The 20,640-nt window shown below is 37.0% G+C and overlaps 1 protein-coding gene across 2 annotated transcripts in view; it reads right to left on the bottom strand.

Annotated features, from left to right (window-relative positions):
* The window catches only part of DNAJC13 (DnaJ heat shock protein family (Hsp40) member C13), a 123,042-nt gene that overhangs the window by 77,208 nt on the left and 25,194 nt on the right, over positions 1–20,640 (bottom strand). For both annotated transcript variants that reach the window (XM_036758915.1, XM_036758916.1), the window contains exons 5-19: positions 18,550–18,699; positions 18,139–18,180; positions 16,425–16,625; positions 14,807–15,013; positions 14,619–14,714; positions 13,041–13,132; positions 9,460–9,626; positions 9,182–9,261; positions 8,931–9,100; positions 8,495–8,594; positions 7,549–7,656; positions 6,311–6,466; positions 5,066–5,122; positions 1,788–1,909; positions 114–189 (exon numbers count right to left, since the gene is read on the bottom strand). In XM_036758915.1, coding sequence (XP_036614810.1) covers positions 114–189; positions 1,788–1,909; positions 5,066–5,122; positions 6,311–6,466; positions 7,549–7,656; positions 8,495–8,594; positions 8,931–9,100; positions 9,182–9,261; positions 9,460–9,626; positions 13,041–13,132; positions 14,619–14,714; positions 14,807–15,013; positions 16,425–16,625; positions 18,139–18,180; positions 18,550–18,699 — 1,824 coding nt within the window. The remainder of the gene's footprint in view (positions 1–113; positions 190–1,787; positions 1,910–5,065; positions 5,123–6,310; positions 6,467–7,548; positions 7,657–8,494; positions 8,595–8,930; positions 9,101–9,181; positions 9,262–9,459; positions 9,627–13,040; positions 13,133–14,618; positions 14,715–14,806; positions 15,014–16,424; positions 16,626–18,138; positions 18,181–18,549; positions 18,700–20,640) is intronic.

Genomic DNA, 20,640 nt, shown 5'->3' with positions numbered 1-20,640 from the left:
AGTATTATAATATTCTATTAGTAAGACATATGTATATACTTAATATGTGAACTGTTTTTCATTAAAATTTTTACAACCTACATGGATCTTTTTAGTGTCTCAATCTGACTTACCAAAATACGTTTCAACAAATTTGTAGCGGTTGCATTTTCAGCTGTCCAGAGGCCCACTAAATGTCTACTTAGCTGTCTGAAAAAAGCAGACGTTGAAAAAGGTTTGCTGCTTTATCTCAGCTAGAACAGAAAGGAATTTTTAAGAACAAGATATCATGTAATTATAAGAAATATGGCTACAATTTTAAAAGTCATTAGACTGCTGTTAATACAGCCCCAAAAAGTTTATCGTTCTAAAGTTGCCCCACCTTTAAGATAGTAATTAAAATATTACTACAATCTTCACTAAACTAAAATGATTAATTGATAAAGTTAAGGTAAATGATTGAATAGCCTAAAACCCTTTCTGTATGAGGGGGACAATGTATTTACTCCTGGAAGAACAAAGCACAAGCAAAAGATTTGCAAATGAATGTAGTTCTGTCACTAATACTTAGTTGTAGATAATGAATGACAGTAAAATAGTTTATCCGTAAGCTCAAATTTGAAAGCTGCTATATAATAACAACAAATGCATTTAAGACTATTCCCCAATTTTCACTAACATCAATGGCTGGACAGTTTTCCAGTATTAAGGTTGATCCTAGTGGATGCAAATAATTAATTATAGCCTAATGCTTAAGCCAACAAACTTTTAATATAGACTTTTACTACAACTTTTACTTAAGAATATCTTTTTATGAAGAATATTTGCCTTTACTATAGCAGATAACAGAAATACCTCTCAGCATTGTCCTCTTTCATGCACAGTAGAAGTTAACTTCAATGATATTTGAGGGTGGACACAAATTATTTTAGAAGTCAAAACTAGCTAATTAGTGGAACTGTGTCAGGAAGAGAACATTATACCTCAAGGAGAGGGAGCTACATTTGTGCTAATAGGAATGGGAAAGGATCAAAGGAAAATCAATCGAGCATCATACACTAAATATGAATCATCGACCTAGGCTTTTACTCACAGTGATATGCTAAAAACCTATCAAAATTTTAAGCACTTTCATGATGCCTGTGAGACTGTCTGGTTTGGGGATGGACATTAAGGGCCAAAGAAACTAGAAAGGGTCTACAGAAAAGGGACAAACAACCATTAAGAAGCTAGATCATTGAATAAACATATTAAACACTTGTGTGTCAAGCAGTGCGTTAGTTGCTGGAAGGGACAGAAAGTTTAGAGAAGCACAAAGCTTAAAGCAGATGGAGATTCAATGCATTGGTTTTCAAGTATCCAAATGACTCTTATAAGGAAAAAGGCGGCTTAATCAGCAAAATAATTGATTAAAATAGGTTATAACATCTACCTAACTGGCAATATTTAAAACAGGAAAGGCCAAGGGTCACTGGCTTACACAGACCACCAAGAAAATGAAAATTTCCTAGACCTAGATAGCTTCTCTAGATAATGGAAGCTTTTTCGAAGACTGCTTTCCATGTCTCTAGTCCTATTACAGTCTCTGTGACTGACAATAGGCAACTGAAACACATATTAAAAAGATTACTTCCTACCAAAAACATCCATGTGGCTGAGACACAGATCTTTTTGGTCCAATGTTCCCAGAAAGAAGGAGATAGGCGAAAAACTAAGAAGGAAATATTTGTAATTGCTTAATTTTTTAAAATTCATGACTGACTTAAGTGTATGCCTCTGACTGTCACAGCAAATTTAATGAAACTTACCTATTCGTAAGCATCCTCTGATCTGAGCTTATTGTAAACATTGCAGTATGTAAGTGTCGAGGTAAGGCACCTTCACTAAGTGCAAGTTCTTGCATTTTGGTAGCAATTTCTTTATCACCTTCCTTCAGAAACAGGAAAAGATGAACAAAAGTCTTTATTAATTTATTTTAACACTCAATTTTTTTTTACAACCTTAAGTAAATTAGGCACTATGACTTACACAGCAATACATGAACACAATGAGCACTTTCTAATCGTCTAAACAAAAAGGCAAGCAATGGCATAAATTAAAAATATTTTCTATTTTTCTCTGGCATATTGTTACTTTAGAAGTGTATTTTCACATTTATTTTTACCCCTACCCTTGCCCCCAGGCCACTGTTACCTCACTTCCTACCAGTCTCCACACCACTAGATTTCAAATACAAACATTTTCTAGTAATGAATTTCTTCAAACAGTTTCAAAGGAAGGTTTGAAACAGAACAACTTGAAGTTTCATTTTGTTTCCTTGCCAGATCTTAAGCGCTATCCATTGGGAATGCTATTTATTTTCATATAACCACAATGCTTGATTCAGTAAAACAAGCATTTAGTAAGTGCTTATTATGTGTCAGGCACCATGGCATCTCCTAAGGGGAAAATATGCATACAAATAAATACAAAATTAAAACAAAGTAATTTGGAAGGAGAGGGACACTCTCAACTGGGGGAGTCAGGAAAGGCCTCATGTCAGAGATAACACCAGCGCTGAGCTTTGAAGAAACTAGGGAACCCAAGAAGTGACAGTGTGGCAAGAGTGTTTCTGGCACACAGACCATGCAAAGGCAGGGAGTCAAAAAAAAATGGCATGCCCCATGCACTAGACAACAAACAGTCCAGTGGGGCACACACTGGGGATGATGGCACACATCTGGAGAGAGAGCTTGAAACCAGACTGGGAAGAGCTTTATGGGATCTTAGACACAAGAGATACACCAAAGCTTTCTGGGCAGGTGAGTGATAGGGCCATTCATCCATAGGTTTTAGTAGCATGAACTTGACAGCTCTGCAGAAGCTGGACTGGAAAAAGAGGAGGCTATAAGAAGGGAGGTAAAATGAGGCAGCTGATACAATAGTTAGGGCAAGAGGTCATGAGGACCTGAACTCGGTGACAGTCAAATGAGTGGAGAGGACAGAGAGAAGAAAGATGTGAATGAGTCAACAAGCTTGGCAGTGTGACTGGAGGTGGGGATAAAGAAAAGGTGAGGATTACTCAGTGATTAAAAGGACGGAAGGATCCTTGACAGGCATGGGAAAGTTAGAAGGAGACTCTGTTTTTGTTTCAAGTATTCTTTCTTTTGGAGGGGAAATGAGTTGTTCTGGACATTATGAGTTTGAGGTAATTATGGACTATCTAGGTGTAGACCCCCAAGAGATAACTAGTGATTTAGCACTGGAGCTAAGGGGAGAGATGAGGTCTGGATGCATAGACTAGAATGTCATCTGCATAGTGAGGACAGTCTATAGGAATTGAGATTTCCAAGAGCGTAAAGAGAGAACAGAAGTGAGCCCAGGAGAAAGTTGTTGGGTATACCCATGCAAAGGCTGTGCATGAATGGTAATCCAAGCAAAAGAGACAAGGAGTTGCCTGGACAGATGAGGGGAAAAATCAGTAGGTAACAGTATAAACACCACCACCACCAAAATCCAGGGAGCATAATCTGGAAGAAAGGAATGTTCAACAGTATCAAACATTGTAAGGAGGTGAAGAAGAATTAAGAATGAAAAAAAAATCCATTCAAATCCACCTGGAGGAAGTCTTCACCATGCTTGAGGTAGACACCCTGCTAACTCACCAATAGGTCTGAGGCTTGTTGGATACCCTCAACCTGTACAGTTTACTGGAGTGTGGCCACTGCACATGCTACAGCTTCTTGGAGCCAGAGGTGAGAGTTGAGTGCTAGCTAGATACCAAAGGCAGATGAGCAGCCCTGAAAAAGGCTCGTCAAGCTTTCACACCAGAGGTGCTAAACCTCCCTGAACACCCCATATACCCCTAACAATCCTTAACAATCACTGCCAATAAAAACTAGGGAATGACAGGCCCTGAGAAATCATGAAGGCTTCATCCCTAGGCCCTTCAAACAGGCTGATGAACCAGCAGCGCAGGTGCCTTACAAGGATTTCTAGTCGGATGTGTTGCCTTGAAGACTACTGAGGACCGTTCTTAGTCAGATTCTGTCACTTACTCCAAGGAACGCAGGTGATAAGTGGGAGAACTTGAACCCCAGCTCAGCTCTTGATTCCACGTCCATTTTTCATCATACCTGACTGCTTGGTATAGAGATTCTCTACTACATTTTCTAGAGACAGGTGAAGAACTTTTTGAAATTTAAATATGCTGTAGAATCCAGGTAGATTTGAGATGCTCCCTCTACTGGATGGTCTGCCCAATGGGGGATAGGAACCATGTTCTTCTACTAACAGGTGGCATTTACATAATATTGTGTGTGTGTAAAATTCAGTTCATCCTGTGTGGTAGGTGCTGTTATTATCCTCATTTTATGGATGAGGAAACAGTGGCTGAGAGAGGCTAAGTGACTTGGCTACTATCACAGAGATATTAAGTGCCTGAGACAGGATTTGAACTCAAGGCTTCCTGACTTGAAGTCTCATACTTCATCTGATATACCACCTAGCTATCTTCTAGTTTTTATCTTCCACAGGTCCCAGCAGTGTCTCTTAAGTATATTTACTGAATGAATTGAGCCTACTTACTAGGAAACTTGAAATAACCATTCCTGAAAAGGAAATAACCAATAAAGGACATTCTCTAATAATCTATATTTTTCCTTTACCTGGTCTTCACAAATACAAAATTTAAGAGTGATTTTAACATAGAACCTTTTGTTTGAGGGAGCAAAAGGAAAGAAGGAATATTGTCTCTATAGAAAGATCTACCTTTTAAAGTGCCTGAATATTAATGGGATACTCAAGGAAAACCACAAAGACATGAGTGGCATCAGAGCTTTCCTTTTATGTCCATTTTAATAAAAATAATGTTGAAAGAGCAAAAAAGTTAATTCACTTTTTCTGCCCTTCACTCCAATGACACTGAATTCCTCTTTTGCTTTGTTGCAACTACCAAAAGAATATCCAAAGCAGAGAGCTAAAAGACTTTTTTTTACAATGTTTTTCTATCACAGGAGAAAATATATTCAGTTTCCATGACCATACTAATCCAAATAAGAAAACTCTTTGATTTGTTTAAACTTAGGAACTCCAATTTTAGTCTCACCTCTATTATTGCCTTCATAACTAAACCAGCTCCTTTTATAATTGCCATGGAAGGGTGCTTTAAAAGAGGAGAAAAAGAGTCAATTATCAATCACAGCTTTTCATCAACTATAATCAACATCTGGTTAAAAAGATAAGATGACATACAGTTACATGTTAATGAATAATTTAAATAAAATAAAATCTATTGTTGATACATCGTACTTTGACAAACTATTTTATAAAAAATTACATTAGAGCTAAATATTAATGAAGAGCCCATATTAAAAGGACAACAGAATTACGGAGTATGTGTAACATGGTAGCATTCATGCAAAGGGATAATATACAGGGCAAAGGAATGAAACTAACTTTCAGGAATAAATGCTTGACTTGATGTAAGGTCATCATTCCTGAGACACGTTTCACCGTAAAAAGTCTGAAAGGACTACTGGGAAGAGAAAATGAAGCAAGAAATTCTGGTCCTGGCACAGCTGTTGACTGAAAGGGCCATGGAGAGATTCAAGGGGAAGTATAAATGACTACAACATATCACCAATAGTGATTTGTATGGGAAAAGTAGCATAAAAACCAGCAAGGTTTTATGTCACTGGAAGAATAGGAGCAAGCAAGGGACGACAAGTGGATAGCCACAGATGCCGTATCGGAAACTACATGACAAATGACCAAGAACCTCGCAGGTGGAAAAGACTGAATTATTTTACTGATGAAAACACTGCACGTATAAAGTACAACATAAAGTAGAAATTAATTTTTAACACTATTCAAAGTGGGAATGAAGTGTGAAATAGCAAAACAACCATCAGGAGTGGATTAGCATGGGGCAGCTAGGTGGCGCAGTGAGTACAGCACTAGCCCTGGAGTCAGGAGGACCTGGATTCAAATCTGGCCTCAGACATCTGACACACTTACTAGCGGTGTGACCTTGGGCAAGTGTCCTAACCCCAATTGCCCTGCCTTCCCCCCTCCAAAAAACAAACACAAACACACAAACACACACACACACACACACACACACACACACACACACAAAGAGTAGATTAGCAGTGACCTCACATCATTATAGAAATGCCTGCTAATTTTATTTATATCTCCAAACCAAAGGAACGGTTTTACAACATAGAAACTGTGAAGAAAGATGTCACAATCTTCCCTTGTAACACTGGAAAATATCAAATCATACTGCTACCCCCAAAAAGTGCTTTTCTAAGACTGTCATGAAATAAAAAAAAAGCCAAGATCTCACCTGAAAAAGTTTAAAGAGGGTTCTTCCATTGGATGCAACCATCTCCAAAAGCATATCAAATTGTTGCCCTTCAGTCGTCTCGCTATATGGAGCACAGAGGGCAAAGGTAAGAAAGTCCAAAAGTGAACTAATAACTAGGGCACCAGTCCCATGATCCTGAAAAACAAAGTTATTCATTGTTTTGTGAACTTCTCAAAGATGCACTCAAGTTGTTTAAAGAAAATTCCTGACATTTAACTAACATGAAAGAATGTTTAATTTTCTGATTTCATGGTCAATATGAAGAGTCATTTTGCAACACATAAAATAAAATGCAAGAAGTCTACAGATATTGCAGAAGAATTAATACCAATTTCAAAAAACTAAAGCTCTTTGGACCTGAATGGACAATCAGACCTACTCAAGCAATTAAAAAAATTAAATGAATCAGCATCACTTGCAACAATTAGTTATTTGTACATTTTTTCCCTTCAATAGAATTTAAAATTGTTATTACTGAAGAGCTAAATCACTAATTAACTCAATTCCTAAATGCTGGAAGTTTTATTTTATGATGGCTACTAGAAGAAAAGATTTGTATTTCTAGAAATTTAAAGTAAACGTGAAAACCTTTCAAAACTATCTTCTGCAGATGAGACTGCAATGTTATAAATAATCTCCCTCCCCGAACTGTACAATCGCCTTACATTACCTTGTGTTACACTTCTGTGTGTATATTACATCTCTACCATCTCCCCTCTGCTCATCTCTCTCCCCAGCAAAATGTAAGAGGGTACTATCTTTTTGTTCTTCTTGTCTTCCAATTCCTAGCATAGGCCTGGAGATAGAGCAGGCACCTGACTGCTTGCTGAACTAAACTCAAACATATCCACAGAGGCTGAACTATGATAACAGGTTTAATAGATGAGCACATCAGCCAACTGTAGACACTGCACTTAGAAGAAAGGAGACTTAGGTTTGAGTTCTGCCTTAGGTGTTTACTTGTGAGGCCCTGAGCAAGTCATTTAATCTCTCAGCCTCAATTTCCTCTTTTGCAAAACAGAAGAAATAGCATTCCCCTTACAAAGCTGTGAGAAGCAAAGGAAAACCAATGCCAAGTGCTCTGCATGCCATAAAGAGCTAGACAGATGGGGCGGAGGGGGGGGGGGGGGGGGGAGAGAAACGGACATCAATCCATTTTTACACAACCTTTCAAAAGCATAATTCTTCCTATTTATAATAACTAGATCATTACTTACCACATGGGAATTAAATTTTTCTAATAAGTTTTCCAGAAACTTCTTTGAAGAAAGAAGAGATGCTTTGTTCAACTGCTCTTGCCTCAAGTCATAGTCATCATGCATAGGCTAAAATGGTTAAAAAAATCATTTAGAAGCAGACTCATTTGCCATCAACTTACAATTTACTCATAAAAATGTTCTTCTTGAAACCCATGAAAGAAATGTCCTAAAAATGATAGTTCACATATAAAAAGAAAAAAAAGCAGAAGATAATCTAGAATTGTTCTGACTTCGTAGGTTAATTACTATACATGACAGGGGCTAGTACTTTGTTTTTTTTTGAGAGGGGAAGGCAGGGCAGTTGGGGTTAAGTGACTTGCCCAAGGTCACACAGCTAGTAAACGTGTCAAGTGTCTGAGGCCGGATTTGAACTCGGGTCTTCCTGACTCCAGGGCCGGTACTCTAGTCACTGAGCCACCTAGCTGCCAGGGGCTAGTATTTCTAAAAGTCACTTTATTCTAATGAGGAAAACTACATTCACAGTCAAGTGCAAAGAACAGTTCACATTTACATCAACGGTCATTTACAATCTATTTAACAATTTCCTCACATCGATACAGAATTTATGAAATGCTAAAATTAGCAGCAAACTTTCATTCAGGATAAATACATTAACTGTTTGGATTTTCAAAACCAAATCTCTGTTGAACTACCCAACATCTCTACAAAAAGTTTTTGACCACAGTCTTCCTAGCTGAAATCTCATCCTTTTTCATGAATAAATTCAAGATTATACAACAGTAATTAATTCTTGTGTTTGTAAAGAAACACTTTGCATATGAAATATTCTTAAACTCTGCTTCCTTTACACAAAAGTCAACTTTAATTAGTTATGAGTGAAAGATTTTCAACTAACCCAGACCAGCAACTTTAAGAAAAGTTCAAAAGAATAAAACAGACTTACACACATGAGGGCACAAAGCATATCAATAGATGCATGTGTTACGCCATCATGGCTCCTCTTGAGAGCTTTTACCACCTTCACTCCAAGTCGCTCCCGAAATCTTTTGAAATAAAAGCCACAGGTGTCCCAAATTACCACCACCTAGTATTTTATCCTTTTCATTCCTAAAATGAATAACAGTGCCACCTCTAGACTTCTGCAGTATCATTTCAAGACTACAAAACCTCACATTTCTACCGCCTAAAGGTCATTTACCACATGTAACTAATGTGTTAAATATAGGACATCTTGAGTCAGGAACATTTTTCATTTTGAAATAATTATTTTTAATAACTAGAAACTTTTGCCACAGGAGAAGGAAGCTGCTCCATTTCAGCTCAACTTGCCTTACATATTATTCTAATTTCATATAATAGGTGCAGGAGAGGCTACTCACTTGGGAAGCTGGGTAAAGGCCAGGAAGCCAGCCTTGGAAGCCACAAGCCTCCTCACAGCTTGGAATTGGCTCTCAAGCTCAGCATTCGATGCAGCCACATCGCCCTCCTGTGACAGTAATGCTGTGATGGCATTGTTGATGAGCTTCTCTTTGTTTTCTGAGAAGAGACCCTAGAAGAGAAAATACAGGTTTAATTGTTTTCCCCCGACACCCACAGTTCTCTGTCAAGAATTCATGGTATTTACTCTTACATCCTGTGTTACTGCATGCAGAACTCCACTGTAGGAGATATTAGCATTGAACCTGAATACAGCATCGGCAAAGTTGCCATCTGCAAAAAGATGGGGAAAAGGGAAGGAAAAAAAGAATTAAATAGGTTTCCACTCTGCTTAGTGGGACATTTAGAAAACAGAAAAATTATATATACACACACACACACACATATATATATATATATATGTATATATATATATATGTATATATGTATGTATATGCAGTAGAATGCAATAAGATTTGAAACTGCACTTACTTGGAGGCGTAGCTAAGAACCTGAGGTGAAGGCTTTCTACTTCCTCATCCACAGGCATGCTGAGCAATCCCCATCGCTGACCTTTATGTGTGGATGTCATTTTTACACAAACATCTCGATTACCAGAGGCTCTTACTCCATCCAACAAACTAGCTAACAAGGAATCTCTGAGCAGAAAAAAGAAGGAGGTGGGGGGAGAGGGATTCAAAATACCATACCCCCACAAAAAAGTAATTTCACTCTTAATAAGTACTCATCCTCTTTGACTTCCAGGACATCCTCCCTACTTCCTAGACAGAATTCCACCACACTCTCTTACCTTTCTATAATTAACCCTTTCTCCACTTCTTTCCTAGCTCCTTGTACTCATCCTGACTCTTTAGAATGAGAGAAATTCTACTCTTCAACCTACCCTTTCTACATATTCTCCCTTGGCAATTTCATTAGTTCCCATGGTTTCAACTATCGCTTCCTTGCAAAATCTCTTTCTAGCCCTTTCTCCTGAACTCTACAGTCACACCTCCAACTGGAAAAAAGACAATTTCATTTGGCTGTCAAAGAAATAAGCATTTAAGAACCTATTATGTGCCAAAACAAAAACTAAATGAAATACAAAGACCTTGGCGGAGGGGGAAAGTCACCAAGCAGCTGGGTCAGGAGAGATCTCTTTCAGAAGAAAGCTCTTGAGCCAAATGTGAAGAAAATCAGAAGCTACAAGAGGCAGAATATGGAGGTACAGCCCAGGCATGGAAGCCACCTAGTGCAAAGGCACTGAGAGTATGAAATGTACCATAGCATAAGAAACAAGGCCTGCTTGGCTGAACTGTAGAGCGAATAATGTGTAAGAAGATGGAATGGTAAAATGAGATCAGGTTGTGACGAGCTATAAATATCCAGTGGTATACATAAAGCTATTGACTTTGGCAAAAAAGACTTCCCTTCAAGAGAGAGTGAAGGAAGAGATGGGGTATATCAAGAAATTATGAGATTAAAAGGAGTAGTGTCTTGGCAAAGACACTAGGCCTAGATTTCCTTAGTAAAGTATGAGGCAAAGTCTTTAGCTAAGAAGGTGAGAGAAGAGGGTTCTGTGGAAGACTTGAGGAGGAAAAAGTTTTAGAAGTTACTATGGTGAGTGGGATGGAAAATCAACTAGGGAAGACTAAACGGATTGGCTTGCTATGGTGAAGGTCCTCTTTGGATCTGATAAGAAATCTGCAGTAGGTCCAAACAGCTTGGTTGCATGATTTCGGCCAACTCTTTCCCACTGGCACAGACTCAATATGTCGAAGACTGAGTTCATCATTCCTCTCAGATCTATTCCTTACAATTTGACTACAACATCATTATCCCTACCTCCTATATCCAAAACGTCATTGTTATCCTTAGATATGAGAAATAAGGGGAAAGGGAAAATTTATGAAACTTTTCATTTCATCACTTGTATCCATTTTTTTTCTCTCTTCTCATTACTACTACTTTAGTATAGACTCTCATTATCACCAGTCTGAACTATATCTTCTTGCCTCCACTTTTTCCTCAATATATACTTCACATTACTACCAGGTTTATCTCTATACACAGATCTGATTATATTTCTCCTTGACACATAAGCCCTCCATGTGTGGTTTATGTCTTTTAAATAAAATGCAAATTCTGATTTACTATTACTGTTTCCCTTGAAAAGCTGGGTCCAACCTACCTTTCTAGTGTCATACTCTATTTTCAGTCAAACTAGACTATTCAGTTTGTCCTACACACATCCTAAGACTTTAGCATGTCCTCTCTGTTCTTTTTTTTTTTTGGAGGGGGGGAAGGCAGGGCAACTGGGGTCAAGTGACTTGCCCAAGGTCACATGGCTAGTGTGTCAAGTGTCTGAGGTCATATTTGAACTCAGGTCCTCCTGACTCCAGGGCCGATGCTTTACTCACTGAGCCACCTAGCTGCCCCCATCTCCTCTCTTTTTAGTCTCATACTTCCCTACATTTAGAATGCCTTTCTTCCTTCTCTGTGGTACTCCCACCCATCTTTTAAAGTCACCTCCAAAAAGTCTTTTTTGATTCCCCAGCTGCCAGTGACTTTTCTCCCATCAGCCCTCACATAGCACTCTTTTTATTCATTTGTCATGCATTATGCTTATTTTTGTAAATTTTCTGACCACTTAGTATATTGTAAGCTCCACATCTGCTAAAGTACATAAGAAATGTTAAGGATCGAGGGAGATAGTGTTTTTGAATTTTAAAGTGGCTTTAGGTTAGTGGAAATGTGAACTTAGAAATTCTCACAGGCTTTTTAGTTATTGAACTCCACCCAGAGTATACTGCTACTGCTATTTGTTTACTCTCCTTTAATTTAAAGGGAATGTCAATTATAGCATGACAGTTCCAGGTAGATTTACCTTATCTTTAAATGGCTAGCTCTAAGAGAGGGGATCTTGGATTAATACCATCTGGACTAAAGAATTAAGGGAAGTCAGTAAGACTGCAGTCGTTTTTAAAAATTCAGTACTTTCCCAATTCCTTAGCTGCGGCCCATTTAAGCAATGCCAAGAGTGCCAATCACACCAACATATTGGTACATTCAAAAGATTTGGTTACGGAGAATTCTATCACGATGTGATAGATACAAGTTAGATACAAGTGAGAGTAAACCTAAAACGGAGCAAAGAAAAGTGGGGGTAACTAGACAGTACCTCCTCTAGTCAACTCTTAAACTACTAAAGATGGTAAAAATGCTAAGAAACATTTAATATTGAATAGGAAGATTATATTGGTACATCATCATAAACACTTTTAAAGGACAATCTGTAGCCTGATAAGAGATGTATATTTTTTAAACAGAACAAGCAATATGAACAGGTCAACACAAAATAGCTGTAGAAACTATAACAGAGGTAAGACTAAAGCTGTCATTATAAAGAACAGAAAAAGAAATATGATTATGTAAAGATCAAGCAAGTTGAAAGTGAGGGAAAATTTAAAGGAGAAATGTCTTCAAAAGCAAATATGGATCTGCTTCACTGTTTCATTTACATAATTTATGTCCATAACTTTTACTGAGTATTTGAAGGAAATGTGTCCATCATTAGTAAGCTATGGATGCCCACAGCACTCATCTACTGTAACAGTATGTATTTCTTATGGAGATGTTACAGCTAGGTCACAAATGTGAGTCTGAATAAAGAAAATTCAATTAGTGCTTAACAGGTTTATGCCATAACAATGACAAAAGAATTCACATGGCATTTTTATGTTTGCAAAGTGCTTTGTCACTCATCTTACTTGATATACAAAACAACTGTGGTAGGTAGGTGCTATCATTATGTCTACATTACAGATGAGGAAACTAAGTGATTAGCCCAGAGTCACATAGGTAGCAAGTGTCTGGAGCAGGATTTGAATTCAAGCCTTCCTGACTCCAAAGTCAGTATTCTATCCACTATGCAACCTAGCTGCCATTCAACAGGTTAGCTTAGAAAAATTTCATTTATAACAAAGACTGGTATTAAGGATGACCACCTGTAATTTATGCCAATGAATTAACATTAGAAGTACTTTCTAATCTTGAAACAATTTTACAAATACCTCTCTGTTGAAGAATATTTCCGTATTTGCCCCTTTATAAATTCAATGGTAAAAAGCTGCGGATTTTCAAAGTCACAAACCAGTGCAAATACCTAATTTGATAAAAAACAAAAACATTTTAAAAATTTAATGTTGAGAGGAGTCTTCAGAAAACTTAACTAGCCTGCAAATACAAAAGACAATATCACTTCCAAGCACTTTAAGTCTACATTATAAATGTATGTGCATCTCAGCATGTAAAAAATAACAAATGTGTTTTTGCACAAAGCCAATGTAACCAAGATTAGGAGGGAAGCAGAAAACTGGGAAGAATTTTTATAACCAGTCTCTCTGATAAAGGGCCTCATTTCTAAAATATATAGAGAACTGAGTTAAATTTATAAGAATACAAGTCATTCCCCAATTGATAGTCAAAGGATATGAACAGGCAGTTTTCAGAGGAAGAAATTAAAGTATCTATAGTCATATGAAAAAATGCTCTAAATCACTATTGATTAGAGAAATGCAACTCAAGATAAATCTTAGGTACTACATCACACCTACCAGATTCGCTAATATGACAAAACAGGAAAATTATAAATGCTAGAGAAGGTGTGGGAAAATTGGAGCACTGATGCATTGTTGGTGGAGTGGTGTACTGATCCAACCATTCTGGAGAGCAATTTGGAACTATGCCCAAAGGGCTATAAAAATGTGCATGCCCTTTGATCCAGCAATACCACTTCTAGGGCTGTATCCCAAAGAGATCATAAAAAACGGGAAAAGGACCCACATGTACAAAACTATTTATAGCAGCTCTTTTTGTGGTGGCCAAGAATTGGAAACTGAGGGGATGCCTATCAACTGGGGAATGGCTGAACAAAGTTGTGGTATATAAATGTAATGAAATACCATTGTGCTATAGGAAATATGAGCAGGTGGACTTCAGAAAAACCTGGAAAGACTTATATGAACTGATGCTGAGTGAAGTGAGCAGAACCAGGAGAACATTGTACATAGTAAGTCACAGTGTGTGATAACTGACTTTCTCAGCTCTTCTTAGCAATGCAAGGTTCTAAGACAACTCGAAAAGGCTCATGATGGAAAATGCCATCCACATCCAGAGAAAGAACTATGGAGTCTGAATGCAGATCGAAGCATACCATTTGCTTTCTCTTTTTTGTTTTGTTTCTTCTTTCTCATGGTTCATTTCATTGGTTATAATTCTTCTTTATAACATGACTAATGTGAAAATATGTTTACTATGAATGTATATGTAGAGCCTATCTATATAAGATTGCATGTCGTCTTGGAGAGGGGGAGGGAAGGGGAGAAAATTTAAAACTCAAAAGCTTGTGGAACTGAATGCTGTAAACTAAATATAAATAAATATTTCTGAAATGACAAATGCTTGTGAGCCAATGAAAATGTTTTATATCTGTTCATTTAAAAGTTCTGCATTTAAAAAAATTATTTTTCTGAAATGCTTAAGTTCTAAATATGAATTTCTAATCTATAACCCACAAGGAAAAACAAAGGAAAGAATGATTCTATGCTTTGCCCAGAGATCTTATATGAATGGGTAATGTTGCTACTGACCTCTCCTAAAGGCTTCAATGTTGTAATATTGTAGGTTGCTGGATCACGTTCTACCAGACAAGTTTCTGTAAGAGCTAATACTCTCTTTACGGGTTCCTTTAAGTAAAACACACGTTGAAAAGTTAGTCAAATGAGAAAGTTAGAAGAGATGAAAATGAAGAAATATTTATATTCATTGCAGATCTTACCGAATGTCTAGGAGATATTTTCTGAACAACAAACTCTGCTAATGATGTTATGGATTCATCACCACTATATTTTCCAAAGCGAAGGTTTAAATATTGCTCAAATCCTAAGGGGTCTTTCCTGGTCCGCAGGGAAATGCCTATATAGTTGCCAGCATGGTCTATTGCACTCTTGATGATTTCTTCCCTTTGTTCAGATGCAAACAGATGCTACAATTTTTTAATGTTGAAAAAGTCAGATTTCCAACTTGTTTTTACAAAAGCATTTATATGCATTTAAACCAGCAAAAGAAAAGCAGTTCAGAAAAGAAGCATTTCAAATAAAAGCAGGAATGTCTTGTGATAAGTTATTGCAATGTACAAGCATTCCAGCTGGATTTTTTTAAACCAAAGGATTTTCTGAATATAATTAAAAACATAAATGTTTTATATTTTCTAAACCTATATAGCATCTGCTTTGCTTTTTCCCTGACCAAACCCCACTTTTTCCCACAGCTTTCATTTGAGCAATTTTTTTTAATTAGATATTTAGTGAATATCATTAAGTGATAAGGAAACTATTAAAAGGACAGGAATGTAGAATTTCTATGAGCTGAGCTAAATTCCTTGAAGATCAAGAGTTTAAAAAAAGCCAGCAGTAAGAAATGTGTATTCTCTAGGCAATTCTCAACCCTGATGTGTAAACTACACACTGGGCTTCATTTCTGCTATTAATTTGGTTCATAAGCTTGGACAAGTCACAACTTTGAAAGGCTTTGTTTCATCTATAAAATGAATGGACTTCGTACTTTAGAAATGCAAAAACATGTGTATAATACTGTATAACATAGACCCAAATTTTACAAAAAGGTACTGTAAACATACCATAAAAGAAAAGAAATTCAGACTTCTTCTCTGGTACAAAGGGAGGGTCAAAAAATTTTACATGGATTTTCCAAATCACAGGAGCACCATGCCCCTAACCCTTGTGATGTGGAAGGGATAACTAACTGTATATTAAAATCACACAGGTGTGATAAGTTTAGCAGTTATTATCTATTTGTAAACCAGTCACATCAAAGCAGCCTTTAAGTAGTCTACTATAATTTGCAAAAGGCTCAGAAATTCCAGGATTGAAAAGTGAATATGACTACCAATGATCTTCAGATTTGTGAGGTCTCAAACACCAGAGCTCAAAAATCTAGAAGATGCAGATGAAGCTAAAGGGGAAGAAAATCTTTTTGAAAAAAGTTAACTTCATTTCATCTATTTCCTAACTCTCAAATCAATAAAAATAGAAGTTGTTGAGTGTAGTGGACAGAGAACCCATCCTGGAGTCAGGAAGACCTAGGTTCAAGCCCTGTTCCTGCCATACACTGGCTGTATATGTCTGGGTGAGACACTTGGCTCTTCAGGAGCTTGCAGAGCAGGTGGTAACCTGCACTGGTAGAAGGAGCTCCCTCATTCAGAATTTTCTTATACTAATGAAATCACATTCAGTCCCTATGCCATCAAAAGTATAAATTAAGGAATTAAAGATCTGAAGTTAATATAAAATAATGACCAACTGCTGCAACAATATCTGCGTGTAAATATAGATACTCCCCTCCCCAACTATGAAATTCTCTTTACGAATACTTACCAATCTACTAAATCCTCCATAAAGTATACAAAACCCCCCCGGGTAATCAGCAAGGTCGGCAAAACCTTCAATATTTCTGTAGTCATAAGAACAAAGGACTCTGTTGGTTGCAGGATTAATTTGGTCAAAACCTCCAGGAGTTACTTCTAAAATGACAGGTTTTCTTGTATCACTCCAGTGATGCTTAAAACAATGATACCTCTACAAAGGGAAGGAAGACTGACTTAAGATTTTAGCTTGCCACAAAATAAAGTTATAGCTCCAATTTATAATTTATTACTAAAGTTGTCTTTCAAGTTTGTTCATATTTGACAATATTAATTCTAGCTGAAAATAACTCATCCTCTTCTATACAATAAAAATACGATTTACAATATAAAAAAGAATGATCCTAGAATAACACGATACCAAAAAGCTTAATCAGGAACATTTAAACTTTTTAATGATATTTCTGGAAGCCTTCAAATGAAAAACTAAATCTAGCTAATCACTGGCTAACATTTCAAGTACACTACAGTATACAATTCAAACAACTAATTCAGAACATTAATAGTATATATTTTAAGGTAGCACAAAGAAAAAAATGGTAGCCCAATAAAAGATTGTTTCAATTAGAACATTATTCCCAATAATCTTAAAGAATTTTCTTGAAGAATGTTTATGATGATAAAAAATCAAATTCCCATTCACAAAGTCCTTTTATAGTTTGGTAACCTCAAACACACTAGAAAGTATTTATTAAAATGCTAAAACACACAATTCAGTATCTAGTAGTCAAATGACCTATTTACTCTCAAGAAGCCATATTAACTGTAGTTTTTATGGTAGCTACTATACAGGCACAAAATATTTACTTACATAAAACACTGCCTAAAACAAGCACCTTCAACTGTTCTATTTCAGTTGTTCTCATTAGGGAATACAGCAATGATTAAAAAAACCAAAACAGATCAGTGGTCACCCAAATTCACAAAAAAGTTCCTTCAGGCAACAGGACAACTACTTGGCTATCAGTAATTAGTGGGTCTCTGGAAAAGCAGAGACAGATTCAACCAAGAAAGTTAGGGTGGCAAGAATAACATAACAGGGCAAAAGCAGGCCACTGCTGCAGCAACTTGTCTTTTGCAAGGTGCCAAGAAAGCTTAAAAAAAATTACCATATGATACCAGACTAAAAGGGCAGATTTTTCTAACTTGAAATGTTCCTGAAGAACTAGTGGAGTCTTCTGGGACAGCTGGGAAGACTTAGCTTGATTCTGAGGTTGTTAAAGTTTAAATATTTCTAAAGGTCAGACTTCAGGTTCAAAGCTACTGGCAAATGGTTTACTGGTCATTTGATAATGTGTAGCTTTTAAACCAAGGCTTCCCACATGGCCATATCTATTAGCATTTTTAGTACTGTCCTCTTGAATGGAAAACCTTGTTAAGAAGCAGACAAAAGTTGACAAAAACTACTTTCATTTGAACTTCTCTGATGAACTAACTACATTATGTATCATTACATGAATGAGTTGACTAACTAATTTCCATCATGTTATATTTTCACATAACAAGTTTCTGGAGGTAGGAGAGAAAGAACACTATAATAGCTGTCAAGCCACACCATAAAATCTACATGTAAATTTTTCTTTATGATTATGTTAATGTGTCACAGGGCTATAGTGCACCAAGATAAGAAATTAAATTCTTTCATTTTAGACAGATGAAATACTTGCCCTTCCTGTGATTTTTCCTTCTGAAAAGTCAGTCCTAAATCTCTGGAAAGAAAAAAAGTTATGAAAATGTGGCAAAATTTATAAAGTAGATTTCTCATTCAACACCCTCCACCTTAATTAAGCAAAAGCTGGACACACAGTCAAAATAAAATATTTTGTCCAAGAACGCTTTCAAGATCACATAATTGAAATTACACAAAGTACATAAAACTTCAATGTAGAGTTATATTAATCACATTACTTGAGCATGTACACTCAATGTACTTATGTAATCATGTATGAATCATTTTTCAGCCCTCTGACTACAAAAAAGCAAAAATATCAAATCATAAAATAATCCTGTTATTACTTATATAAAGAAATAAGGAAAACTTAGAAATAGTTACTGTACCGATAAACATAGTTTCTTACCAGTGCTTCTGTTAGAAGTTCTGTCCTGTGCTCTGTAGAAAACTTTAACGTCTCCGATTTTTTCCCACTTCCCTTTCGAAAAGTGAGGTTGAATTCTGTTCCCTGTCCCTTTCCAACAGGACTAATGCTACAAATATCTCCATAAGGCCACTGATGTAAAAAAAAACAAAACAAAACAAAAAACAATTCATTCGACATTGTCATAACAAAATGAGATTCAACAGTTCAATAGCTCATTGTGGCTAGAACCTTTTGATACATGCTGATTTCAATAAGCAGTTTCTCTGCTATGTATTAATGCTTTGGATGATTGAGTCCTATCGTCTTATGATTCCTTAGGAAGCAAAGTTAGTGTGAATCTCTGTTATTTAAACAAGGGACTGGAGAGACTTCCTGGACATCAGGAAAGACATGGATTCAAATACTTACTGTGTGACATTGGAAAAGCCTGTGGTCCTTTTGTCCTATAATATTGTAAGCAGCATTTCAAGACTAAGATCAGGCACTGACCTACTGGGCTCGAAGTGCCTGACCTTTGTGAAATCAGAGCAACAGTTCACCCAAACTTACGGCTTTTCTGTGACTGTATGTTTTTGGGGGAGGAGGGGCCCTGACGTTAAAGGAGCCTTGAAGAAAGCTATGCTGCAGCATGTGGTGGGGAAGGTGAGCAGTGTGGTACAACAGGCAGAGCACCTGTTCAGGCCTTCCTGACGCACCTTCTCTCTTATACATACACAGGTGTCTGCATGTTGTCTCCTCATTAAGAATGGGAGCTCCTTGAGGGCAGGGACCATGCTTTTGGCTTTCTTTTCATCCCCAGGGCTTAGCACAGAATCTGACACATGGTAAGCTTTTGATAAATGCCCAACTGACTAAAATACACGGAAGTGTCTGAGAAGTTAAAGGCTACCACATATATGCCAAACAAGCACTTAGCACAGTTTTAAAGCCTTAGGAAATTTAGTACAATAGCAAACTAACAATGAAATGCAGGGGAACAAAGGACAAAAAGTTTCTCTATCACTCATGCTGGAGTCAATTCATAATTTTGTAAATATTAAATAGAATTAAATAAAAGTGACAAAAATATACAAATAGCATAGTAAAAAATCAGCATGTATTGAATTGAATGAATTGAACTAAGAACTGTAACCTAATCACTTATGACTCCCAAAATGCAAAACTAAAAAGTCCATTTGTCAAATAAGAAAGAGAAGGTAAATTGCAACCATCTTTTCAAATATTTTTATATTTTAATCTTTTGATTAGTCGGTACTTACAACTGCAGTCACTATTCCCAACAAACATTCCATATAAATTACCCAAGAGATGACTACACATATGCCCTTTATACATAGGTTGGGGAGAAAAAAAATCCATGTTAAATGTTAACTCCATGCCAAATCAACAATCTCTAGTTCTTAAGACTCAAGTCTATGGACTTCTATTGTGTTTTAGGCGCAGGGTACAGCAGATTTCCTTCAAAGATACCTTTCATACCCATCCTGTTCCAACACATTTATATCGAAATCAATCTATCTCATTCAGTTCCTTCTATGTGGCAGGCAGGCACTAGGACAGGCTCTAGGGACACAAACAGCTACACACTCCCTGCTCTCAAGCGGCTTACATTCTATGTATCTGTACAAAACCAGACTGGAATAAACATGAGGTAATTCCAGGAGAGAGGGCACTAACATCTGGAAACAAACAGGAAAAGTCTAACAGAGAAGCCAGGCCTGAGCTGAGATTAAGGGGCCCTCAGAGGCTTGGGAGAGGCAGGAGAACATTTCAGGCAGGGGGAGAATTTGTTCAAAGTCCTGGAGACAGGAGATAAAATGTCACGTGTGAAGAACGGCCAATATGTCCGTGTGACTACGTTATATAAAAAGTGTGTGTTTCTTCACAAAAACCTCATACTTACTATAAATATCATTTTACAGAGAGCACACTAAGGCTAAATGACTTGCCCAAGGCCAACTCTTCTGTCTCCAAGACTAGGACCCCCAGCCCACAACTGTTTTAGTTCCTCCATAAAATATTCATGCCCCTCCAGATGCATGCCACTCCAACCTACTTTTCTGACTATTG

Source organism: Trichosurus vulpecula, chromosome 5 (genome assembly GCF_011100635.1).
Source record: "Trichosurus vulpecula isolate mTriVul1 chromosome 5, mTriVul1.pri, whole genome shotgun sequence".
NCBI classification, from domain to species: Eukaryota; Metazoa; Chordata; class Mammalia; order Diprotodontia; family Phalangeridae; genus Trichosurus; species Trichosurus vulpecula.
The sequence above is the reverse complement of the archived record's forward strand: the minus strand, read 5'-3'. Positions and strand labels throughout refer to the sequence as shown.